The sequence below is a fragment of the Canis lupus genome, chromosome 27, assembly GCF_003254725.2.
Source record: "Canis lupus dingo isolate Sandy chromosome 27, ASM325472v2, whole genome shotgun sequence".
Lineage (NCBI taxonomy): Eukaryota > Metazoa > Chordata > Mammalia > Carnivora > Canidae > Canis > Canis lupus.
The window spans coordinates 3186687-3208044 of record NC_064269.1 but is presented as its reverse complement, the minus strand read 5'-3'; the positions used below and the strand labels follow the sequence as shown (position 1 = coordinate 3208044).

At 45.6% G+C, this 21358-nt stretch overlaps 1 protein-coding gene across 5 annotated transcripts in view; it reads left to right on the top strand.

Annotated features, from left to right (window-relative positions):
* The window catches only part of SCN8A (sodium voltage-gated channel alpha subunit 8), a 178051-nt gene that overhangs the window by 148529 nt on the left and 8164 nt on the right, over positions 1–21358 (top strand). For all 5 annotated transcript variants that reach the window (XM_049102407.1, XM_049102405.1, XM_049102406.1 and 2 more), the window contains exons 20-26: positions 920–1093; positions 6596–6718; positions 12726–13010; positions 15013–15066; positions 15551–15688; positions 16688–16792; positions 19202–19472. In XM_049102407.1, the coding sequence (XP_048958364.1) occupies positions 920–1093; positions 6596–6718; positions 12726–13010; positions 15013–15066; positions 15551–15688; positions 16688–16792; positions 19202–19472 (1150 nt within the window). The remainder of the gene's footprint in view (positions 1–919; positions 1094–6595; positions 6719–12725; positions 13011–15012; positions 15067–15550; positions 15689–16687; positions 16793–19201; positions 19473–21358) is intronic.

Below are 21358 nucleotides of genomic sequence, written 5' to 3'. Positions count from 1 at the left end.
AGAGAGAAAGCCGTGCTAAGATTTTCTTCACCTGAGCTTCTCCCAGCCCTATGATCCTCCCCCTGTATCTGTGGCATCAGGCTGAAGGGAGAAAAGATTTTGTCGTATAAGCATATCGAGTGTTGGCAAGGACACACGGGAGCTGGGGCCCTCATACACGGCCCGGGGAAGCGTAAGGTGGTGCTGCGTCTGGGGAGAGCTCTTTGGTGGTACCTCAGAAACTGAACCTACAGTTACCGTGTGAGCTGGCAGTTCCACTCCTAGGTATTATTCCCTAGAGACGTGAAGACATGTCCACATAGAAGATTGTGCATGAAGGTTCAAAGCAGCGCTAGTCACAACCGCCAGAAAGTAGACACACAAATGCCCGTCAGTGGTGAACAGATTGGTACAGCCATACGTCGGAGTAGTGGTCATCGGTCAAGAGAAATACAGCACTCACACATGCTGCACCACGGGTGGACCACGGGTGGTCACCAAGACATGGTTGTAGGATTCCACGTTGTAGGATTCCATTCACATGAAATGTGTGGAATGGGCAGATCTGAAGAGAGAAAGGAGCATCGTGGTTGCCTGGGACTCGAGGGAGACTGGGAGGTTAGAGGGTGGCAGGTAGGTGTGGGGTGTCTTTTTGGGGTGGATGAAGATATTCTAAACTTGATTGTGTGATGGGTGCACAATTCTGAAGGTACTGAAAGCTTTCAAACTGTACACTTTAAATAGCTGAATCGTATGGTGTGTGGATTATAGCCCAATAAAACGGTTTTTAAGAAGCCACATGTGACAGGGGACTGGGGTGAAAGAGACAGGGAGCCGAGGAAAGGCCAGCCACAAGGGGAGTCGCTGCCAAGGGGTGGGGGGCTTCCAGTGCTGTTTGCCTTCCTTCGGGCACACTGGGCAGCTGCTGCTTCTCTTTCAGGCCTTCGAGGACATCTACATTGAGCAGAGAAAGACCATTCGCACCATCCTGGAATACGCTGACAAAGTCTTCACCTACATCTTCATCCTGGAGATGTTGCTCAAGTGGACAGCCTATGGCTTCGTCAAGTTCTTCACCAATGCCTGGTGCTGGCTGGACTTCCTCATTGTGGCTGTACGTGTCCTGCTTTTTACTTTCCACACCTTCTAGTAGGAAAACAAAAGCAGGGATGTTCCTTCCTCTGACGGCCAGAGTTGCCTGGGAGCTCAGGGTGTCGGACAAGATGTAGACGTGGGTTCGGGTAAAGTCCCTGTCGGAGCACTCAGATCTTAACCTTGGGAGAGGGAGCTCTGAAGTCCCTATGTGTGATCCAGGGACTGACCAACCAGCTCTTTGCTCTGGTGCTTTGGCTTACAAGAGTCAGAGATTAGGAATGGGAAGTGGCATCACTTCCAAGTGCCAACCCCCCTTGTAATGATTAGGCTGGGAACGAGAAGGTTCTTGCCCCACACCAGCAGGATGTCCACTTGCGGGTGCCAGGAGAGGGGTGAGGATGAGGTGGGGGCTGCTGGGGGTTTAGGTGGCGGGGGGGGGGGGGGATCTTGGTAGGCTGTCTCTGCTGACGGTTCCTATAAACATTTCCGTCAACTCAAGGCTTCATACCAGACTCCTCTGAACAAGTTAGTCTATCCAGAAGAGATGGAGTTCACACCAATTAACTCCCTCCCTCCCCCCCCTCCCTCCCACCCATTGCCATTTCCACAATGGTGATTAAACTGAAGAGAATCCTTTTTCCCTCCAGGTTCCAAGACCATCTCCAAGGCGTGGTAGCCTCTGATCATCTGCAAGGCTTGGTGGCCATGACCTCCTGTGTTATTTTTCAGGGTGGAAGCTGCCTCATCTGTGACTGTTTCTCACCCCCCCAGCCCTTGTTCCCCCTTGGCTTTCCTCACTGTGATGAATGCTTCTTATTCTGTGTAATCGCTAAAGTTCTTTTCTTCCCAGCCAAATCAGCATGTGAAAGAAAGGGTGAATGGGAATTTCAGGATTGGGGCCGCGGAGAATTCACTTCCTGCTGAGGGCTAAGTGCCAGGCAAATGGATTGTTTGGAGGCTAGGAGGGTACATTTAGAATATAGGTGTCCTCAGCTGTATAATAAACTACCTAGAGAGTGCCTCTGGGATCCAGAACAGAGCAGCACGGAGGCCTCCTTCTCTAACAGAGAGAGTCCAGCACCGCGCACCAGTGATCTCTGCTCTATAAATGCGTTCCTGTTCCAACACAGTGCCTGGAACTTCCATGGTTAATGACTCCTTCCAGGAGCTGTCACTCTACTCCCATTTGCATTCCCTTTTCAGAAATCAGGCCTTTAGGAAGCTGAGGTGAGGAAGTCACCTTCTACCATAAAGTGAACCAAACAGATGCTGCCCCAGCAGGAGGTTTCAGCACTCCCTTAAGCAACTACTGCTAGTACCTTCTGGCAGAAAGGCTCTACCTCCCACAGAAGAGCTGATGGAAAGCTCGAGCTCTAAGAATTAAGGAATGGGCTTGAGATATGGCCCAGAGAACTGAAGTGGCTGGGCCAGCTCTCTTTCCGTAGAACAAGACCACCTGGAGTCCGGTTGAACACCTGGGGGAGTCCTAGAAGCCCCCCATCTTCTGGACCTTCCCAGAACTCAGACAGATACATCCCCTCCCACACTCAGGAAGCTGTGATTTAGAACAAATCTTCCCCCCGCCCCCTATGACCTTTGCCTCCTGCTCTCTTACCTGAACACTATTTCTCTTCTCTCTGGGGGAGACAGCCCACAATTCAAGGATGTTGATCAGGTGTCTCACTTTCCCCTGGTACCCAAATAAGCTGAGAAGAGCACTGACAGTCCTGCACATCACCATTTATTTAGCAAACATTTTTTATCACTCTTTATACCAGGTGGCAGAGACATAAAAGGTTTAAGGCAGACACGGAACCAGCAGTAATCCACAAATGCCCCAGCCTTAACATTGCCTCGAGACCTGACCGTGGTTCCTAAGAACCTCAGTGCCGGTTATTAGTCAACAAAATAAATCAAGCACTATTGACTGTGTAGAGTTGTCCCAGAAGCTGTAGGGAGTCTCGAGGGGCAGGCAGGCATGGCCCAGCTTCTCAGGCACTCACACCAGCTTGCCCGACCACCCCAGCCTGATTCTAGGCTTGTTTGTAGTGAGCTACCATTCTGTGAACAGGGCTCTCCCAGGACCCTGCCATCTACTGATTTCTCTTGGACGCAACAGTGCGTTTATTATCAGATGTCCCTGAGCACCCACAACAGCAAAGCCACCTGGCAGGAGAGCAGAAGACATAGACAGTTCTCTCCAAGGGCCTGAAAGGATGAGACATATATACAAATAACCACAGTCTGAAGCAGTGTGCGCTACGTGGGGATAGCCCCGGGCCGGACTATGGCTGCACTGTCGGCCACTTCTGAGTTGTGAATGGAGAACAAGGCTCAGGTGACACCTGCACAGCCAGAACCATCAGAGTTTTTGCTTGTCTAGTGCCTTTGACATTCTAGAACATCCAGCAGGTGTAAATTTTAGGTCCTACTTTAGCACCATCTCTGACTCTCTTCTTCCCATCCCATCCCCCAGTACCTAGATGTCCGAATCTGTTAATCATCACCATGTTTGTTTCCCTACTAGACTCTCATTCCACCGTGTTGCCCCCTAAAGCTGCTCAGAGTACTTTTTACAATCACATGGATAATCTGGACAACTTCCAACTTAATTCTCTTTGGTCACAAGCCATGTGAATTCCCAAACAAAGACAGAGTTTCATTTTGCTCAGGTCCTTGGCTGCACTGGAGATCATGTCCTGTAGAAGAATTTTGTCATCTTTCCCCCAGAGAAATTTATCCCATCATATCCAGAGGTTAGCCAGCATATCGGTTCCAGGGATGGGAATTTCCAGAGACCACACGTCCTGAATTCAGACTATTACAAACATTCTCCATCTGAAAATGTTCACATCATTTGGAAGAAGTCACCCAGTGTCTGCCTTTTTTCCATTCCTGCCTCAAGTTTTACTTCCCCTCAACTCCTTGCTTTTTTCCAGGTTTGATTCTTTCCTGAAAATTTTACTTTCAGCAATGATCTGGTGGTTACCTCCAGTGAGAGTTTAACATGGGGACTCGGAGGATTATCAGAGCACCCTTAGCTGCTAAGGAAGAGCCCACATAGGACCCGTGCTGACCCTGTCTTGGGAGATCTTGGCTAGATTGATCAGCCGACCAGCACATTATCTTGGCACCATTCAGAGCCAACCTCCGGATTGGCATCTGTACCTCCATCCTTCTTCCCACCTCAGGCCTCTTTGTTATCAGATAAACCACCCCCCTGAAGAGGGGGGGTTTGCCTCCCTGCTGTGTATGGGGCCCATCATGGGTGAGGCCCATTGCCCCTCAAAGCTTAGTGTTTTGCAGTCTTCACCTGGCATAATTTCTCCAGATGAGATTAACTCCGGGGGTATTTTGAACTCAGGCGCTTGGTCAAGATGGGATAGCTTACCTTCAGATGTACCTATTAAGGTCTCCCTAAGAATCTGGTAATTGTAGACTATTCAAGGAAGGTTAAGAGTTGGTTGCACTTGGCAATAATAGGTAAAAAATACCTCCATGTAGAGTCTTACTGATAATGATAAATGGAGGGGAAATGATTGGGTGGTGCTCCTGTGTTCAATTCAAGATAAAGCTATTGAGGCCTTTGTTTTGTTTTAGACAGAAATTGAACTCTGAACCATCTACCCTTCAAAGAACATAAGTAAATAGGGCAGGCTTTAATTCCAGATTTGCTTTGGATACTGCATAGGATTCCAAGGTAGATACCTATGCTGTTAGATTATGAGTCCAGGCATAGATGAAAAGTTCACACCACTTTTAAAAATTGAAATCCTTGAGCCTGCTCATCCCTTTCCCTCACTAGGTCACTGACATTCTACTTCTACTGCCTGCCAGTCCTGCTGCTTCATTATAAAAAGAAAATAAATGATTTTTTAAAAGATTTTGTACAATTCAGAGATACAGAATCAAAGAATTAAAGCCCTCAGCTAAACATAAAAAGCAAGAAATGAAACTGCCTTGTAGATTGTTTCCTTTTTTCTCCTCTAAATTTGCTTTGAAATGTCAGTTTAGGCCGGGCAGATCTGTAACCACCACTTTCCAGTAGAGGGAATGATTGATGGGAACATCTTAACCCATCCCGGAATTTGTGGTGCAGTACAAGGGAGAGACCGCTCCAAGAAACCTGTTAGGATTTGATCAGCTAAAGGTAGTTTCCTTTGGTGGGAACTCAGGTCAGGCCTCTCCTTCAGGCCCAGACAGCCCTACGTATAGTTGGCATCCGGTGTTACAGGACCACACGGTAACTGCTCTGAGGGCTCTGGTAGACCAAGGTGAGTTTGTCTCTAGAAGAGCGGAAGGCATTTGACCATCATGACTCCAGGCCTAAGGACCTGCAGACCTCTCCCCACCGTGGCAATCCAGTCAACTCCAGATTGTTCAGAGACCAATAACCCTCTCTTGGGATATCATCATTTTACCTGCCAGTTGGGGAGGTGACCTGTCTGTGGAAGAAGGGGCTCTGGCCTGGAAGTCAGGAGGGTGGGTCTCTCTCTCTCTCTCTGGCTCCAGAGCTGCCCGTGTAACACCGGCCCGATTCTTTTGTATGAGACTCAATTTCCTCATCCGTAAATAAAATTTAAAATTTTTTTCCAAGAATCCTTCCAGCTGGTTTTCCAATGCTGAGAGTGGAGAAGGTGGTCCTGGAAAGGACAGACCTGAGAGGCCAGTTCATTTTGAGCTGTTTTGCAGAGAGAGAATGGGGATTAAAAGGAGAAGTATGGGTTCAGTTTTCCGACCCACCCACGTTCTCATGGCGGTGCAGGAGTCACGATTGTGGTTCAAAGATGGAAGGATTATTAGAGATGAAAGTGAGAGGAGGAATGGCCTAAAGTGAGTTCTCGTGGAGCCAAAACTCTGTCTAGAAATTGCTTCCTTTGGTCCTTGCCCTCTCGGGAACCGCAAAGCCAGGTGGCGCTTACTGGATGTGTTTCCTTTGTTGACGTAGTAACTCATCACATTCTCCAACAAATGGTTTCTTGTCAAGCAGGAGCAAGAGAGCTTGTCCCTGTTGGAAATCCATGGTGAATGAGCTGAGGAGGGGGCAGCTTGTGTGGAGTGTGTGTATTTATCTGTATTCTTTTCCATAGGTACCATTAAATTTGTCTGGCTTAATTTAATGGCAACTTCTGGGAGCTGCAGAGGCTGTAAAGGGCGAGGGTAAGGTTTTTGTCATCTGTTCAGGCTCCTCTCCTTCCACTGGAACGTCCTCATTCCCCCCTCTCCCTTCAGCCTCTTCCCTGTGCCAACCTGTATGTATGTTCTACTGCCTCCTCTCGATTTTCTCCTCCCCTTGTGTTTTTTCTTCTGCCTCTCAACCTCCTTTCCTTTCAGGTCGTTTGAGTCCAAGTTGAAGTAGGCAGCTGGTGTTACCCACTCTTTCTCCCTGGGGGGCCCAATCTGTGTAATCAGTGCTAGGGGCTTTATTCTAACACTCTGGAACCTCTTTTCTTGTTTTTCTTTGTTTTGTTTTGTTTTGTTTCCTTTTTTGTTTTTGTTTTTCTCTTCTGTTTCCGTGTAGGTCTCTTTAGTCAGCCTTATAGCTAATGCCCTGGGCTACTCGGAACTAGGTGCCATAAAGTCCCTTAGGACCCTAAGAGCTTTGAGACCCTTAAGAGCCTTATCACGATTTGAAGGGATGAGGGTAAGATACTAAGAGCAGCTGATCCTTCTGCATGCCGATGGAAACTGTTTACGCATGCTAGAACTGATCACACGGTGGGAAGATCATTCAGACACGATCTGTGATGCAGCTGCTGATTTGATCCTCCACTCTCTCCCCCGCACCTGCCCCGTGCGAGGGGGTCGCATCAAGCTGCCTCATCACATTAATATGGGCCCCACCCCAACAGCGTGCCATCGCAGAACATGTTAATGCTGGCTATTCTCATTTGGCCTGGCTTACCTGTAGCACTCGGGGCGGCTTTCTGGGCTGTTGATTTAATAGGGAGAATCACCAGGTGCAAAGAAGGGGAATTGTAACCCAGAGACCCACTGAAAAGCAGAGGCCGCAGGCAGGGTGAGTGCCGCGTAGGGGCATCAGCCAGGTGGGGACTGTGGCCTTGCAGCCACTGAGAAAGCAGCTGAGAAGGGGCTGGAAGACATGATGGCAGGCCTGGAATTGGGAATGGAGCAGAATTTGGCATGGCCCTGGGAAAAGAGATGCTTTTCTTTCTATTCTGATTCCTCTTATTGCACCTTGTTGTTCTCAGCCCAGTCCCATAAGGACTGGCAGCCTCTGTCTGACAGCAAAGCTTTCCTCCTCACCCCCCACCCCTCTGCCCACGCTGTATGGCCCCCTATCCTGACACCATCAAAGTAACAATCAGGTATGACGCCAGATGACTTATCAGCTAGTTCTCCTGAAATTTCTTAACACCTGCTATTCCTGCTTTGGTGATACTCCACCCAGATCCAAACCGGGCAAGGTGCTGTCACCCTGCCAACCTAGAAACAAGGCTCCCTCTCTCAGTGCCCTCTTGCTGTCTCTCTTGGTTTAAAAAAACTGTGCATGTGTGTGCACGTGCACGCGCACCCACACGCTAGAAAGTCAATTTCCTAAAAATCAAGTGGGCAACTGGCTTTTAGTGGTAATAGTTGTCCTGTGGTAATCAGAGAGGTCTGTTATACTTAACGAGACCAAGAAAACTCATTTCAATTCAGATGTTGAATACATGCAGGAGAGCAAAACAGAGGATATGTTTTTAAATGTACAAATATCAGAATATAGGAATAAAAATTAAATGGTTCCAGTGGTCCCCAAGAAGCAAGACTAACTGGAAAAACTAGGTACCAGGACAGTGCTGCTTCATCCATTCCTCATCTGTGATCCATGGCCACTGTTCCATGAAACTCCCCACCGTTGTACAGGAAGGTGAAAACCTCACCACGCCTCGGGAATTGTATTTTGTTAGTTTCTTCAGACAAATGCTTTTCGCCACAAATTATGTTTCTTCTGTAGCACAGTCACGGTTTGGTTTACTGCATATAAGCTTTCTTCAACCCATCCAAAACCATCTGCAGGAAGGTGAGGTCCACAGTAACATAGACTTCTTTTTTTTTTTTTTTTAAGATTTTATTTATTTATTAATGAGAGACAGAGAGAGAGAGAGGCAGAGACACAGGCAGAGGGAGAAGCAGGCTCCATGCAGGGAGCCTGACGTGGGACTCGATCCCGGGTCTCCAGGATCACACCCCGGGCTGAAGGCGGCACTAAACCGCTGAGCCACCCCGGCTGCCCAACATAGACTTCTTTTAATTTAAAGCACAAAGCAAAATTTGGGAGTCTAAGTCTTTCCTCCACGGATAAGAGAGATTTCAGAATGTGTGCAGTGAGCTCGTTGTCCTGCACAGGCTAGACTTAGAAAGTATGCTGCAGAGGCCTCCAAGTTCCAGGCTGTTAGACCTAGGGTTATGGTGCTCTCCCCTCCTCCCCCGCCTTCCCACGTTTTCCTTAGAAAGGGCTAGTCAAATTTTTTTCATAAGTCACGTCAGTTCTGTTAGAGTGTTGATAGTCTATGGTGACTGAAAAACTGAGGAGTAAAAGAAGGCTGTTGAAGACAGTACTGGGCACCTTGTAGCCGCCTCAGTAGCCTGTGCTCCTCCACAGCCACCAGCAGTGATCCTGGATCTCCTAAAACTGGACTGGTAATACCTGAAGAAACCCCAAGATAAAAGCCCAACCGACACTTGCCATTAACTTTCTCCATCTGGATGCTCATTACTGCCAGTCCTCGCCCATGGCAGTAGTCCCCATTGACCAGCTGGGGCCAGTTTGCTCCTGAGGAAGTCATTTGAGTAGTCTGAACATGAGGGACCTTTCGGTGGCCACACTTCTTCCCTTCAGCCCCTCGCCCTTTCCTCACCTTTTCTTGGACTCACGGTTTCCATCCCCCCAAAATTTTTAGTTGCCAACTTCCAAGTAGTTTAGGAACCGAGAGGTCCAGAAGCGGTGGTCAGACGGCAGAAAGTTTTCTTTGAGAAAGCATTAGAAAGTGAAACCTTTACATCAAGGTTTTTCCAAATAAGATAGTATGAGCAAAAACCATTTTGAACCCCAAGCCAGGATTTCAAACAATGAGTGTTCAGTAAGGGAAGCTCTGGTATAGGAATGTCACTTGGTTTGGTTGGCTCCGGTCAGCCAACAACACTGACCACTTCTGGTTGGGTAGGGGAGAGGGCTCAGGACCCATTCCTGTCCTGCAGTTTCCCAGCGATAAACAGAATTAGACATATTCATTTTATTTGGTTACTTTTCTACAGGACCATGTGTTTTTTTCATTTTTTGGTTCGGGTTCCTATGTACACTGACACTGAGTGGTTTCCCTTAGAAAATTTTAAATAAGAGATCTTCACAAACAACACCATCAATGCAGGGGCTCAACTGTCACTGTGCTGCACCAATGGTAGGCTCAGACCTTCTTTTGGGAGGGAACATACAGCCCTAGCCTGTCCTGGGACACTGACTTCAGTTCTTCCTCTCTCCTTCCTCAAACCATACACCAGAAAATTGAAACATTCATGCTATTGGCAAAGGAACACTTACTGTAGTTCTTTGCTTTTCTCTCCTCCATAGTAATCTTCATTTAAAGATTTTGCTGTGCTATTAAATTTTTGAGGGTATATAATGCTATGAAACATGCATGCCTTTTTGTTGACTGTCAGTATATAGTTGTCCATGAAAGCCATGTTCCCTCTGCCAGATATTGAAAACTATTTGACAGATTTTATAGCACTTAATGAATAGTAACGTTCTAGGCATTAGGAGAAGACAACAATGCTGTAAGGAGATTTAGTATCCATTGAAATTTTTTCGTCAGTTAAGTGATATTTGAACCAATCGTTAAGTATAAATGTCCATTGAGGAAAGTAACTTTATGGGTTGCTAGACCCAAGCTTTGAGTAATATTTCTGTACCTCGTTTTGAACAATGAATTTCATCATAATTAAAGGTAGTGTAGAATAACTTGAGATTTATCAGGGACGAATTTATGAAGTGACTGCCTATGGAAACTAGAGCTGCCATGTACACTTACCTATACAGTGTGAGAGTTCAAGAAAGCGTAGTTTCTTGTCTTTTGGTTGCTGAGAATATCAGCACAATGACAATTACATGTGGAGCACAGTTAAACAATTTCCATTATTAGCTAATATCTACAGCCAGGAAGAATTATTAATAAATTTCATTAGCTGTTCACTGTTTTATTCATAAAACTAAGCTAAGAAGTTTTTCTTTGGTTATCATTAATAATCAAAATTACCTTTACATCATATAAATACATTGGATTTTATAGAACTTTTATATCTTAACACGTCAGAGAACAAGGCTCAGTAAATTGTTTCATCTATTGATTCTTTTGACCAGATCTATGAGTATAAAAGTGGGAAGAGGTCACTTAGTTAATTAGCTAATTAGTCTTCCCTGCTATATTATCCCATAATTTAACTGTAACATGTAACACTATGTAGGACAGGTTAGTCTGGGTTAAGATAGTCAGAAGAGTTCCAAGAGGAGTTAGATTCAGAACTGAGACAAAAAAGCAGCATTTCTAGGTTTCAAATCTTTTGGGGCTGACTTCCCTATTGCACCCTTGTGATAGTCTAATAGAAGGTCATGATCTCTCACCTAAGCTCTGCCGCAAAATGCTGTCACGTAGACTTGAGCTTTTGAATCTTGATAATCTACTCTCTTATTGTCCAAGAAATTATTATTCCATTTGTGGATCATCCTCCTTTTGCCTATTCTTTTGCACATTTCATTGCTTTCTGGTGCTCCACCAAAGGGTGAGCGACTCTAGAATGAGGAGGTAAAAGTCAATCTGATCACCTGACAAATCTGGTAACATAAATAAGTAAGTAAGAATATCATCCTCCAAAATAACATGGAGGATTTTCCAGATTGCAGATATTCTGGTTTTCCTCCCTCAAAGTAATGAACAGGTGAAGGATAATTGTGTTATACTAATGAAGACAGAGCTATTAAATCTAGAAGAGATTTCTTGGTCTTAAAAATTAAGAAATAACTACCTCTCAATCTAAAGGCCTTCATGTATGAATTGGAGAAACACAAAACTAATATTTCAACCTAAAGAAAAGTGACTCCCTAGCAGAATGTCATTGCCTTTTTTACATAGGACTGAACAGCTCTTCTCAGCCCCACGTTCAGAGGAGTGACATTGCAATCTAAGGCAAGAGCAGAAGTTAAGGAAAACCTGAACCCAAGTCGGGCTCAGACAGAGCCCAGAGCTGCCCCCTGCCGTTCCTTCTGCAGCACAGCCCCTTTGGCCCTTTTGATGCTGTGCTTATCTGCAGTCTGTGTGTGTCCTGCCTCTTCCCTGCACTGAAAAACTGATGCCCGAACACAGTGATACTTCTCACCTCCTTCTAACAAGACCTTTAAAAAGCTGCGTTTATATCCATTGTTTTTATTTTTAACTCCATTTTAATTTTCCTAGGATATTAGAAAAAGGAAGACACTTTCTTCCCCTTTTAGGGTCCCCTTTCTGGGCCTTAGCAGCCCTGCTTAAGACCATGGCAAATGAGAATCAGGGCAGAATGAACCAGTCTTAGTTTCTGCCTCACCCCCCACATTGCCCACCCCAAAATGCTATTTTTGTAAGCCCTTTGAACTCCTCTAGTGAAAATTGCCACCACAGTAGAAGTGTTGTCTAGCTACTCTCACCTCTAGTGTGAATTAAAATCAAAGTTAAAAACAACCCGGAAACTTTGATTCCTGAAAGGTTTTTTTTTTTTTCCCTTTGCTTTTTTTTTTGTTTTCATTCTTGAGCTTGCTACAGTCAGTGATTTTTAACAATATGACAGTTTGGGGGTTTTAAGAGCAGTGATCTAACCCAGAACTCTCCAGAAAACATAAGTCATTCCTATTTCTAATACATTGTGAAGACTCAAGTCCAGCCCTGGATTGAGCAGAGAGACATTAATCAGCATTAGGCAAACAGGGGCAACTCTTAGATTCAGAAGCCTATAAAATCAGGAAGAAAAAAAAAGGCTGAAGAATAATGAACCTTGAGTGAAAAATACATCTGTTCAGATTTTATTTTATTCCGTTTGGTAGAGGGAATATAGCTTTATTTTTCTCTTGAGCCTGCAAAATATGCATGCTCAGCTATTGCCTGAAATAAGATAACTGGCCTTGCATAAAAGAGACTTTGTGTACCATTGACTGATTCCCTGCTAACCCCAAAGGGTAGTTCTCTGTGATTTTGAACAATCCTACCTTGTTTTGCAGAGGGGGAATGTCTGTTGAAAGGCAACTGGTGAGCTTGAAATCCGATTGCCCCATGGGGGCATATTTTATGAGTTGGCAAGGAGGGAGACTAAGAAATGATTTTTTCAGTCCCAGGTTGGAGCCTGGGAGAGAAGACCTGGGACAACTTGGGCAAGGAAATTCGTGTTAGATGAAATAATTATTCCATCTGGAACTGACTAGTATTCCTCAAAATATATTTTACAGATTTAGAAAACTTTGGTCCCACTGGTGGATCTGTCCAGTTACCCTAATTCCAAAGGGGGCATAATGTTTTTGTAGTCAGAACAAGCCACGCAGTATCATTCCCCTCCTGGAAATCAAAAACAAGTACGCTTGCCCGTACTTCCTCCCAACACTCAGCAACCTCCCCCTTCCAATGCAGGTGGTGGTGAATGCCTTGGTGGGCGCCATCCCCTCCATCATGAATGTGCTGCTGGTGTGTCTCATCTTCTGGCTGATTTTCAGCATCATGGGAGTTAACCTGTTTGCGGGAAAGTATCACTACTGCTTTAATGAGACTTCTGAAATCCGATTTGATATTGAAGATGTCAACAATAAAACTGAGTGTGAAAAGCTCATGGAGGGGAACAACACAGAAATCAGGTGGAAGAACGTGAAGATCAACTTCGACAACGTTGGGGCAGGATATCTGGCACTTCTTCAAGTGGTAAGCATTGCTGGTTTGTTTTTGTTTCAATTCTGTGAAATTCCAACAGCTAGCAGAAATTGCATTTGGTCCCCTCTCATTCCTATATCCAGAATCAAGATTACTCTTAATAGGTCACAGAGAACAATGTCATTTCCCAAACCAGTTCCAGGGAGACACCTTTCCTGAGAATTTCTGAATTCTCTAAGACCTCACTCAAAGGAGATCTCTCACTGTGCACAGGAGCAGAGTTTTGCTCAACAACAGATAGATTCCTACAGCATGATAAAGTTGCAGAGAGAGATCACCTTCTCTCTCTAGGACAAAGTATGTATTTAAGGCAAAGGGGAAAACATTAAAAAGAAGGTAAGTGCATAGACACCACCCCTCCAAAAAATGGGAATTTTGATTTAGCAGAATAATCATATGTAGCAGGTACATTAAGTTAACTAAAGAAAAGAATTTGGCCATGCTAGGATGCTGCGATGCGGATGCCGCCACTCGCGTCAGCCCAACCCCAAAGAAAGGTCTCAGTGTATCACAGTAAGAAAGGATTTATTTTAATTATGTAGCATACCATCATGTCTAGTTTTCTTTTCCACTCTTGCCAATTTTTTGGACTGTTTGACAAGACAGTATAATGCAATGAAAACTCCTAGGCTTTGGAATTAGACAAATGTAGCTTTGAGCCACACTCTGATGTTTATTGCACGTGTAACCTTGGACAAATTACTCCTCCAACTCTTTCTTCATCTATTAAATGTCGGTAATAATACCTGGCACCGTTGTTAAGAGGATTCATGATAATTTTTTTTAAATTTCTTAGAACAATGCCTGGCACATAGCAGTGCTTAATTAATGGTATTTGGTATTAGGTACTTGTGTTGCAGTTACAACTATGCCTGCATCGACTATATATAGTCATTGGGAATATTGAGTGCAGTAATGCAGGTGAAGCTTTCAACTTGGTCTTACAGATACAGTAAGCACTTGCTGTTAGCTAGGATTAGGAGGCAAAGTGAATAGAATGAGCTCTATCCTACTCCAGAGTCTCTTGCGATTTTATCCCAGTTGGAGAAATTGGACCCACAAATTGAATCTGAATTGGAGAAGTTCCAGGAGACCAATACCCATCAATCAGCCCATCAGACATTATATTCAGAGTCCCCAACCTTGTCTAAGGTGTTGTGTTCAGCACCACTAGGGCCATCCGATGAATACAGAACCACCCATCCCCTGAAAAAACTTTTGAATCTGGTTGAACAAATAAAACAAATGAGACAAAAAGAAAACATAGAGCACTGAATTGCTTACCCATATTTTTTTCCAAAATCAGGCGAGGTATAGTAGATTGAAGCAGAGTGAGGTTAAGAAGGGCTGCCTGGGATGAAGCCAGGACTGCCATTGCCACAAGTTCAATGCCTATAGTAGTAGGGAGAGAGAGTTCTGGTCTTATTTTGTTGGGTTTTCTTTTTAACTGCAACTTAGAAAATTTCAGACCCCCGTTGCTTATTCAACATCATTGTAAAAAATGACTCCTTGGTGGTAGGCTAAGTTCTCAGTACCCTCAGAAGATTCTGGCCTTATTTTGTTGGGTTTTCTTTTTAACTGCAACTTAGAAATTTTCAGACCCCCATTGCTTATTCAACACCACTGTAAAAAATGACTCTTAGTGGTAGGCTAAGTTCTCAGGACCCTCAGGAGATTCCTACCACTCGTTAATAAATATGAGTTTGCCCTAGCTTTGGGCAACCTTCTCAGGCCCATTTTAAAGACCTTTTGTGAGAGTATTGATCCAACTACCATTGTCAACATGTTTCTCTGCCAAACTTTGATGTTATTTTCGGGGACTTAGACAAAGCTCCCTCGGGACCTGTTTAACAGAAAATTCTGTGTCCATATGAGGCAGTGGCCAAACTCCGTCTTGTGTTTGCGCTAACCTGAGCTTGGCCTCTGTGACCCCTGCCTAGATTCCCATCCACCCCCTAACAGGCACAGTCTAATGACTGTCTCTGTTTGCCAGGCAACCTTCAAAGGCTGGATGGACATCATGTATGCAGCTGTAGATTCCCGCAAGGTAAGGATACACCTGGCAAAACCACAACCTTCTTAGATGGCTAGGAAGCAAGCAACATGGTGGGGCTTAACAAAAAGGAGGGGGTTGGGACATGTATTGCTTGTTTTATTGACTCTAGCTCACTTTTCTCCTCTCAGTCATCACTCTCTTACACTGGCTCCTGATGATTAGGCCGTTGATTTTGACCTGGCCCCAGTAGAGCCATTTCCTCTTCAGTGCTGCTGATGGAAGAGTGGCTCCTAGCAGACAGCCCCCCTCTTCCCCTTACTTTGCCATTTGCATATTCTCCACCTAAGTCACAGCAGGGCAGGGCCTGCCAGTGTGGAAAGGAGATAGAGAATGTAGAGCGCCCTCACCGCCCTCACCCCATCTTGTGCAGCAGCTTGAGTGGTCAGTTATGGCTGGTGGTGATGGCGTCTCAGAATTGCCCACCTAATCCCACACTGGAAGCTGATTCTCTTTTTTTTCTCCTGTCCTTTGACAGCCTGATGAGCAGCCTAAGTATGAGGACAACATCTACATGTACATCTACTTTGTCATCTTCATCATCTTCGGCTCCTTCTTTACCCTGAACCTGTTCATTGGTGTCATCATTGATAACTTCAATCAACAAAAGAAAAAGATAGGTCTCCTCCCCTCACTGCCAGTGGCCAGAGGTCAACTCAGATGAGAGGCACTTCTGTCCCTATCTCTAGAAAGAAGATGCCTCCCTCTCTCGCTCTCTCTCTTTCTCAAATCAATATTGTCACCTCCCTGTGGCCCTGGCCCCACTATACATCAGCCCCACCCTGGGGGCTCGAGTTTCACATTTACTGGGCCAAACAACTTACTAGTACCAAATATACTTAGCAATGCTTGAGGCCTTCACTGGGTTTGGCATCCCAGCAGAAGGAGGCAGAGTCAGAGAGGGTCTAGCGACAGGGTGAAAAGGAAAGCAGCAGATCAATAACTGTAGCAAGAGGTAGAAAGTGTCTAGACTTGTAATTACTGATAGCAATCCCTGGGCACCACTAGCAAACTGGGATTTGAGAGACCATCCTCGGAAAGTTCCCTTCCTCACTTGTTCCAGATGGTTAACAATTTTTCCAAAACAAACTGAAGCACTTAAGTCTTGTCATCCATTTTATAAATTAAGTCTGTCTCAAGGAACTCCCCGTGCTGTTTTCTTGCACCAGGATTTCTGAATTTTTAATATTGTTGGAAATAAATGGGCCAATAACCAGGACTTGAAAATCCTTTCGTTTAAAAATGTTTCTCTTTAGAATTTTATCAGGAAAACAGGTCCAAAACAAATGTGTGAACCAATGAGATACAACTGTCTTCAGCATCACTGCCCTCAAATGTACCCTTCCCTGAGGGCCTACCATCAGATGGGCCATTTCCTTTGTGCCCAGCCGCTGGCCAATCTCAGGAATCCCAAGCTGAAGGCAAAGGCTGGTGTGCCTTTGAATTAGAATAGTTGTCCCAGGTCTGCCTCATTAAGAGACAACTCTTAGCTAAACTGGCCTCTGGAAAAGTAAGGGAGTAAGGCCCCGCTCCGTTCCTACAGTTGAACCTTGGGTCCAAACCATAGTGTGCGAGAGCCTATTGTAATTGCTCGCTCTTTTCTTTCTTCCTTTACTTTGGAGGTCAGGACATCTTCATGACCGAAGAACAGAAGAAGTACTACAATGCCATGAAAAAGCTGGGCTCAAAGAAACCGCAGAAACCCATTCCCCGCCCCCTGGTGAGTGCAGGCTGAGGGCAGAGTGAGACCCATATGGTAAAGACACTGGTCGGGTTACTGCCAAGGAAAGAAAGGGGTAAGTGATGGGCTGCCTATGCCCTCTGATCCTCTCCCAGCTGCTCCATCCACAGGATCTGGGGAAGACAGCAGACCAGGGATTAAGGTATGGGGTGGCTTTTATATCGTGCTTGACCTTTCCTCTAAGACTTCCTTGGGCAGCAACAGAGAATCACCATGCTATAACCACGTTAGTTCTGGCACTGGTAGATAGATACTTTAAGGGACCACTAAAATTTATCAAAGGAAAGTGAAAATGAAAGCTGATCTCTTTCCTACCTTTGCAAGATAGGATGTGGCCACTGTTTTCTCGGCTCTCTACCCAGCAAATAAGTCTGTGCAAGATAGGACCCTGGCTATTTGTGGGAGCAGGAGAGGGTGGAACCAGGAGTCTGATGTCCTGATATCTGTCTTGAACTGAGCCTTTTGCAAAACAGATTTGGGCACCGGGGTTTTGCTTTGCCCTTCTATTGGTTGGTGGTTGCCCTCTGGCTTCAGAGGAGATGCTCTGCTCCTGAAGCCATATACCCAGTGGAGTGGGACATAACCCCCAGGCTCAAAGTTCCATCTTCTGTAGCTTTCATTTAAAGTAACTTTTTATTTTAAAACAGCACAACTCTTAAAATAAAAGCTTACCTGGCAATCTAACTTGTAAAAATAAAAGTAGAGATACTTTTCATTTTCCCTACTTAGCGCCATGCCCAGGGCCTGGCATACCCGCCTCTCCAACTTCTGAGGCTACGAAGCCCTCAGACCCCACAGAACAGTTGGAAAACCAGCAAGTTAAAGTGATCCTCAAAGTAAGCACTAGCTTGAGTGCCTACGTTCTTAAAAAAAAAAAAAAAAAAAAAAATCAGAGAGAACTTAAGAAAGAGAATGTTTTTGGTATTTCCTTGATGTTAGAGCTTCCACTTTGTGATGGAATCAAGACTAAGGAGAATGGAGAGGGCTTACAATACTGAAGTTCTGTTCAATCCTTTGCACACAGGGACCTGAGTGTATTTTTTTCTACTCTAAAATATAAAAACTTACTGTGGCAGGAGACGTCAATCAAGAGCAATCAGCATTCATTCAGCAAACAGTTGTAGATCTCCTACTATGTTCAAGGCCAAAGTGATGGATACAATTCAGACAGTGTTGTCAAGGGAGCTTAAAATACAAGGGGGATAGAGATAATAAATAAGTAAACAAACCGCTACTATGCAATGTGGAATGTTGTGACAAAACACAGCTAGAGGGCAAGACAGAGAATATGGAGGCTTGAGGCAGGGGATCTACTTCAGTAGTTAGAGAAAGCCTCAGTAGGGAGGCTCTACCTGGGTAGATGAGAAGGAGCCAGAATGCTGGGGGAGGAGGTCCTGGCAAAGCAGATGAGGTTGTAAAAGCAGAAAGCATCAGTGTTGTCAGGTGGTGATGGGCTACAGGAAGGGGCATGAGGTGAGCGGGATTAGACTGTGTGAGGCATCACTAGGCCAGGCTAACGATAGGAGTCTGTTGCGAGCACAATGAGAAACTGTTGAAAGATTTTAAGTAAAAAAGGGATGTGATCCATTTATGTTTTTAAGTAATCACGCTTGCTACTGTGTGGAGACTACACTGATGCAGGCAAGAGGGGAAGCAGGGACTCTAGTTAGGAGATCCTTCCAGAAGTCCAGAGAGAAGATGGCGGTGCTGGGACTAGAGTGGGGCCAACAGAAGCAGGATGAAGTGGGTGAATTCAGAAGAATCAGTAGGACCTGCAGTGTGCATGAGGTGGGGGACGAGGGAGAGGAAAGCAACAAGGGTGACCCTCGAGTTTCTGGTTTGGAGCCTGGGTGGACAATTGAGATGGGAGAGGATCGGGTTGGGGGAGGGGCAGGGGAAGGACTTGTTAGGTTTGAGATGCTTATGAGTCAACAGGGGAGATGTTGAGAAAGCAACACAGGAATTCCGAGGAAAGAGCTTGAGAGACCTAAGTGCAGAGATACTCTGCACGTGGTAGGAACAGATGGCCTGTCCTGGGGAGGTAGCATAGAGAAAGAAGAGGCGAAGGCAGGGAAGGCATGGCCGGCCCACAAGGCTGCACAGGAGCAGTTGGCGAGGCGGAAGACATCTAGAAGTGTGTGATGGCATAGACACAAAGAGAAGAGTGGCAGTGTTAGAAAACTGCGGGGAGGTAGTGTCGATGCCGGGGTCTGTCCGTGCTCCTGATATCCTGCCGGAGCAGCGGGATAAAGCTGAGCTGGCCAGGGTCACGGGAAAGAAAGGCGAGTAGCGGTTAACAGGATGGCAGCTTCCACGGTGTGCTCTGCTCGGAGAGGCTCTCAGGAATGCGCTTGTATCTTTCTTTCCTCCCCCTTCCCCTGCCTCCAGAACAAAATCCAAGGAATCATCTTTGATTTTGTCACTCAACAAGCCTTTGATATTGTTATCATGATGCTCATCTGCCTTAACATGGTGACAATGATGGTGGAGACAGACACGCAGAGCAAACAGATGGAAAACATTCTCTACTGGATTAACCTGGTCTTCGTCATCTTTTTCACCTGTGAGTGTGTGCTCAAAATGTTTGCCTTGAGGCACTACTACTTCACCATTGGCTGGAACATCTTTGACTTCGTGGTAGTCATCCTCTCCATTGTGGGTAAGTGGGACGGGCGGGGGAAGACGCAGGGCACCTGACTGGCCTTGAGCACGAGATTCCTAGGAGAGCAGCCGGTTCGGTGGGCGTGAAGTGCAGGCCCATGACTCTCACGGCTGATGCCCGTGTGCCTCTAAGTCATCCTGTGGGCCCACCAGTAGGTTATGTGGCCAGTGAGTTTCTACTAAGTGTTCATAGTTGGCTTGGATTATAAATACCCTGGTTGAAGGGAGGGAAATGATACAGATTTGGCTCTTGCTTTCAAGAAGTTTAAAGTTAACAGGGAAGGTAACTATGGCTACAATAGCAGTAGAACATGGGGAAAGGAATTGTAAGAGATTGGTAGGTTGGACGCTAGTGAAAATGCTCAAAGAACCTTCTGGTGGGGATAGCAGTGCTCATTTGACTGAGGTTTTACTGTGTGTCAGGCATAGTTTGAGAGTTTCTTCACTGGCATGGTCTCATTTGATCCTTATGACAGCCCAGGAAGCAGGCTATTTTTTCATCTTCTGTATGTCTAAGGTCACCCAACTAGAAGGTGGCAGAGGCAGAGCTCAGGCTGGATCTTAACGGCAACTGTGTGACATTTTGCTTCAACCTAAAGGCATGGGAGGGGCTTCAACCTAAAGGCATGGCAGGCAGAGGAAATGCTGGCGTATCGATTGGCCTCCCAGAACATTTCCTTGCCTTCCTAAAAGGCGTCTCAAATGGTGAAACACTGGCTTAGTTCCAGGTAGATTTAACTGACGTGAGCTGGCAGGGGGAGCGTCCCTGAGCCTGGCAGGAACCAGCCCCAGAGCCAGTGGCCCGGCTGGCTGAGCAAGGTGGTGAGCCGGGGCTACGGAAGGCAGCTGGTCCTCCCCTCCCCTGGTTCTATCCTCTGGAGCAGCACATCTGAAAGTGTGTTGATACATAGAACACTAATGTATATCTCCCTCAAGAAAAGAGCACCATGATGAAATTACTTTGGGCAACACCGTACATGGAATTTCCCTTTGGAGAGTCACAGAGCACATTAGCCTGTGGAAGGTTCTTGGAATTCCTACAGTAAAGAATAGTTGGACACACCATCGTATCTTTTTTTGACCACAGCACCCTTTTGACAAGTAATAATAATGGTATCTCATGTTTTAATGAAATATACTATGTGCCAGTCACCATTCTGAGTGTTTTACTAGTTTCAATTCCTGTAGTCCTCACGAGGAACTGAGGCACAGAGCAGTGACCAAGACATGAGGCTAGTAAGCAAGTGAGCAGGGGTTCAAGTCCAGCCCCTGGTCTCAAATCCACACCCTAACCTCCCACAAAACACAGTTTGGACAGTGTTGCCCTGTCCACCGTTCTTGAACATTTCCTGCCCACCCATCATTGAGTGAAATGGAAAGTCCGCAGACCAGACCATGCCCCCTACTCTCAGATGGTACTCAAAATTAAAGCAGAAGAACAATTTTGCTTTTGGTGATTAGGGTTTTTATTAAATGTCATTCACTTGTTCAGAAACAAAAGTATAGAAATTATCTTTTTAAATTAAGAGGAGTTAGGGTAAAACTAGCCCTGGAACCTCCTAGAAGATCCCTTACGTAGTGTTCCTGCTACCTGGAATGGTGTCTTCCCATCTTTCTCCCCTTTTCTCTGGGGACAAGTACACATTCATCAGACAAAACCTGACTCTGGCATCTTCTCTCTGAAGCCTCACTTGCCCACCAGACATGGAATGTAGACTGACTTCTCACAGTCACCGGTTATGACTTAACTGAGATGTAAAAAGAAGAGAGCTGAGAATTCATCTTGGGTCGTGGCTGAGGTAGAGATTTTCTGGAAAGTTCAAATACTCCATGGAATTCTAACTCCAGAAGAGGCCCTAAGAGGCTGTCCAGCCTACTCTCTGA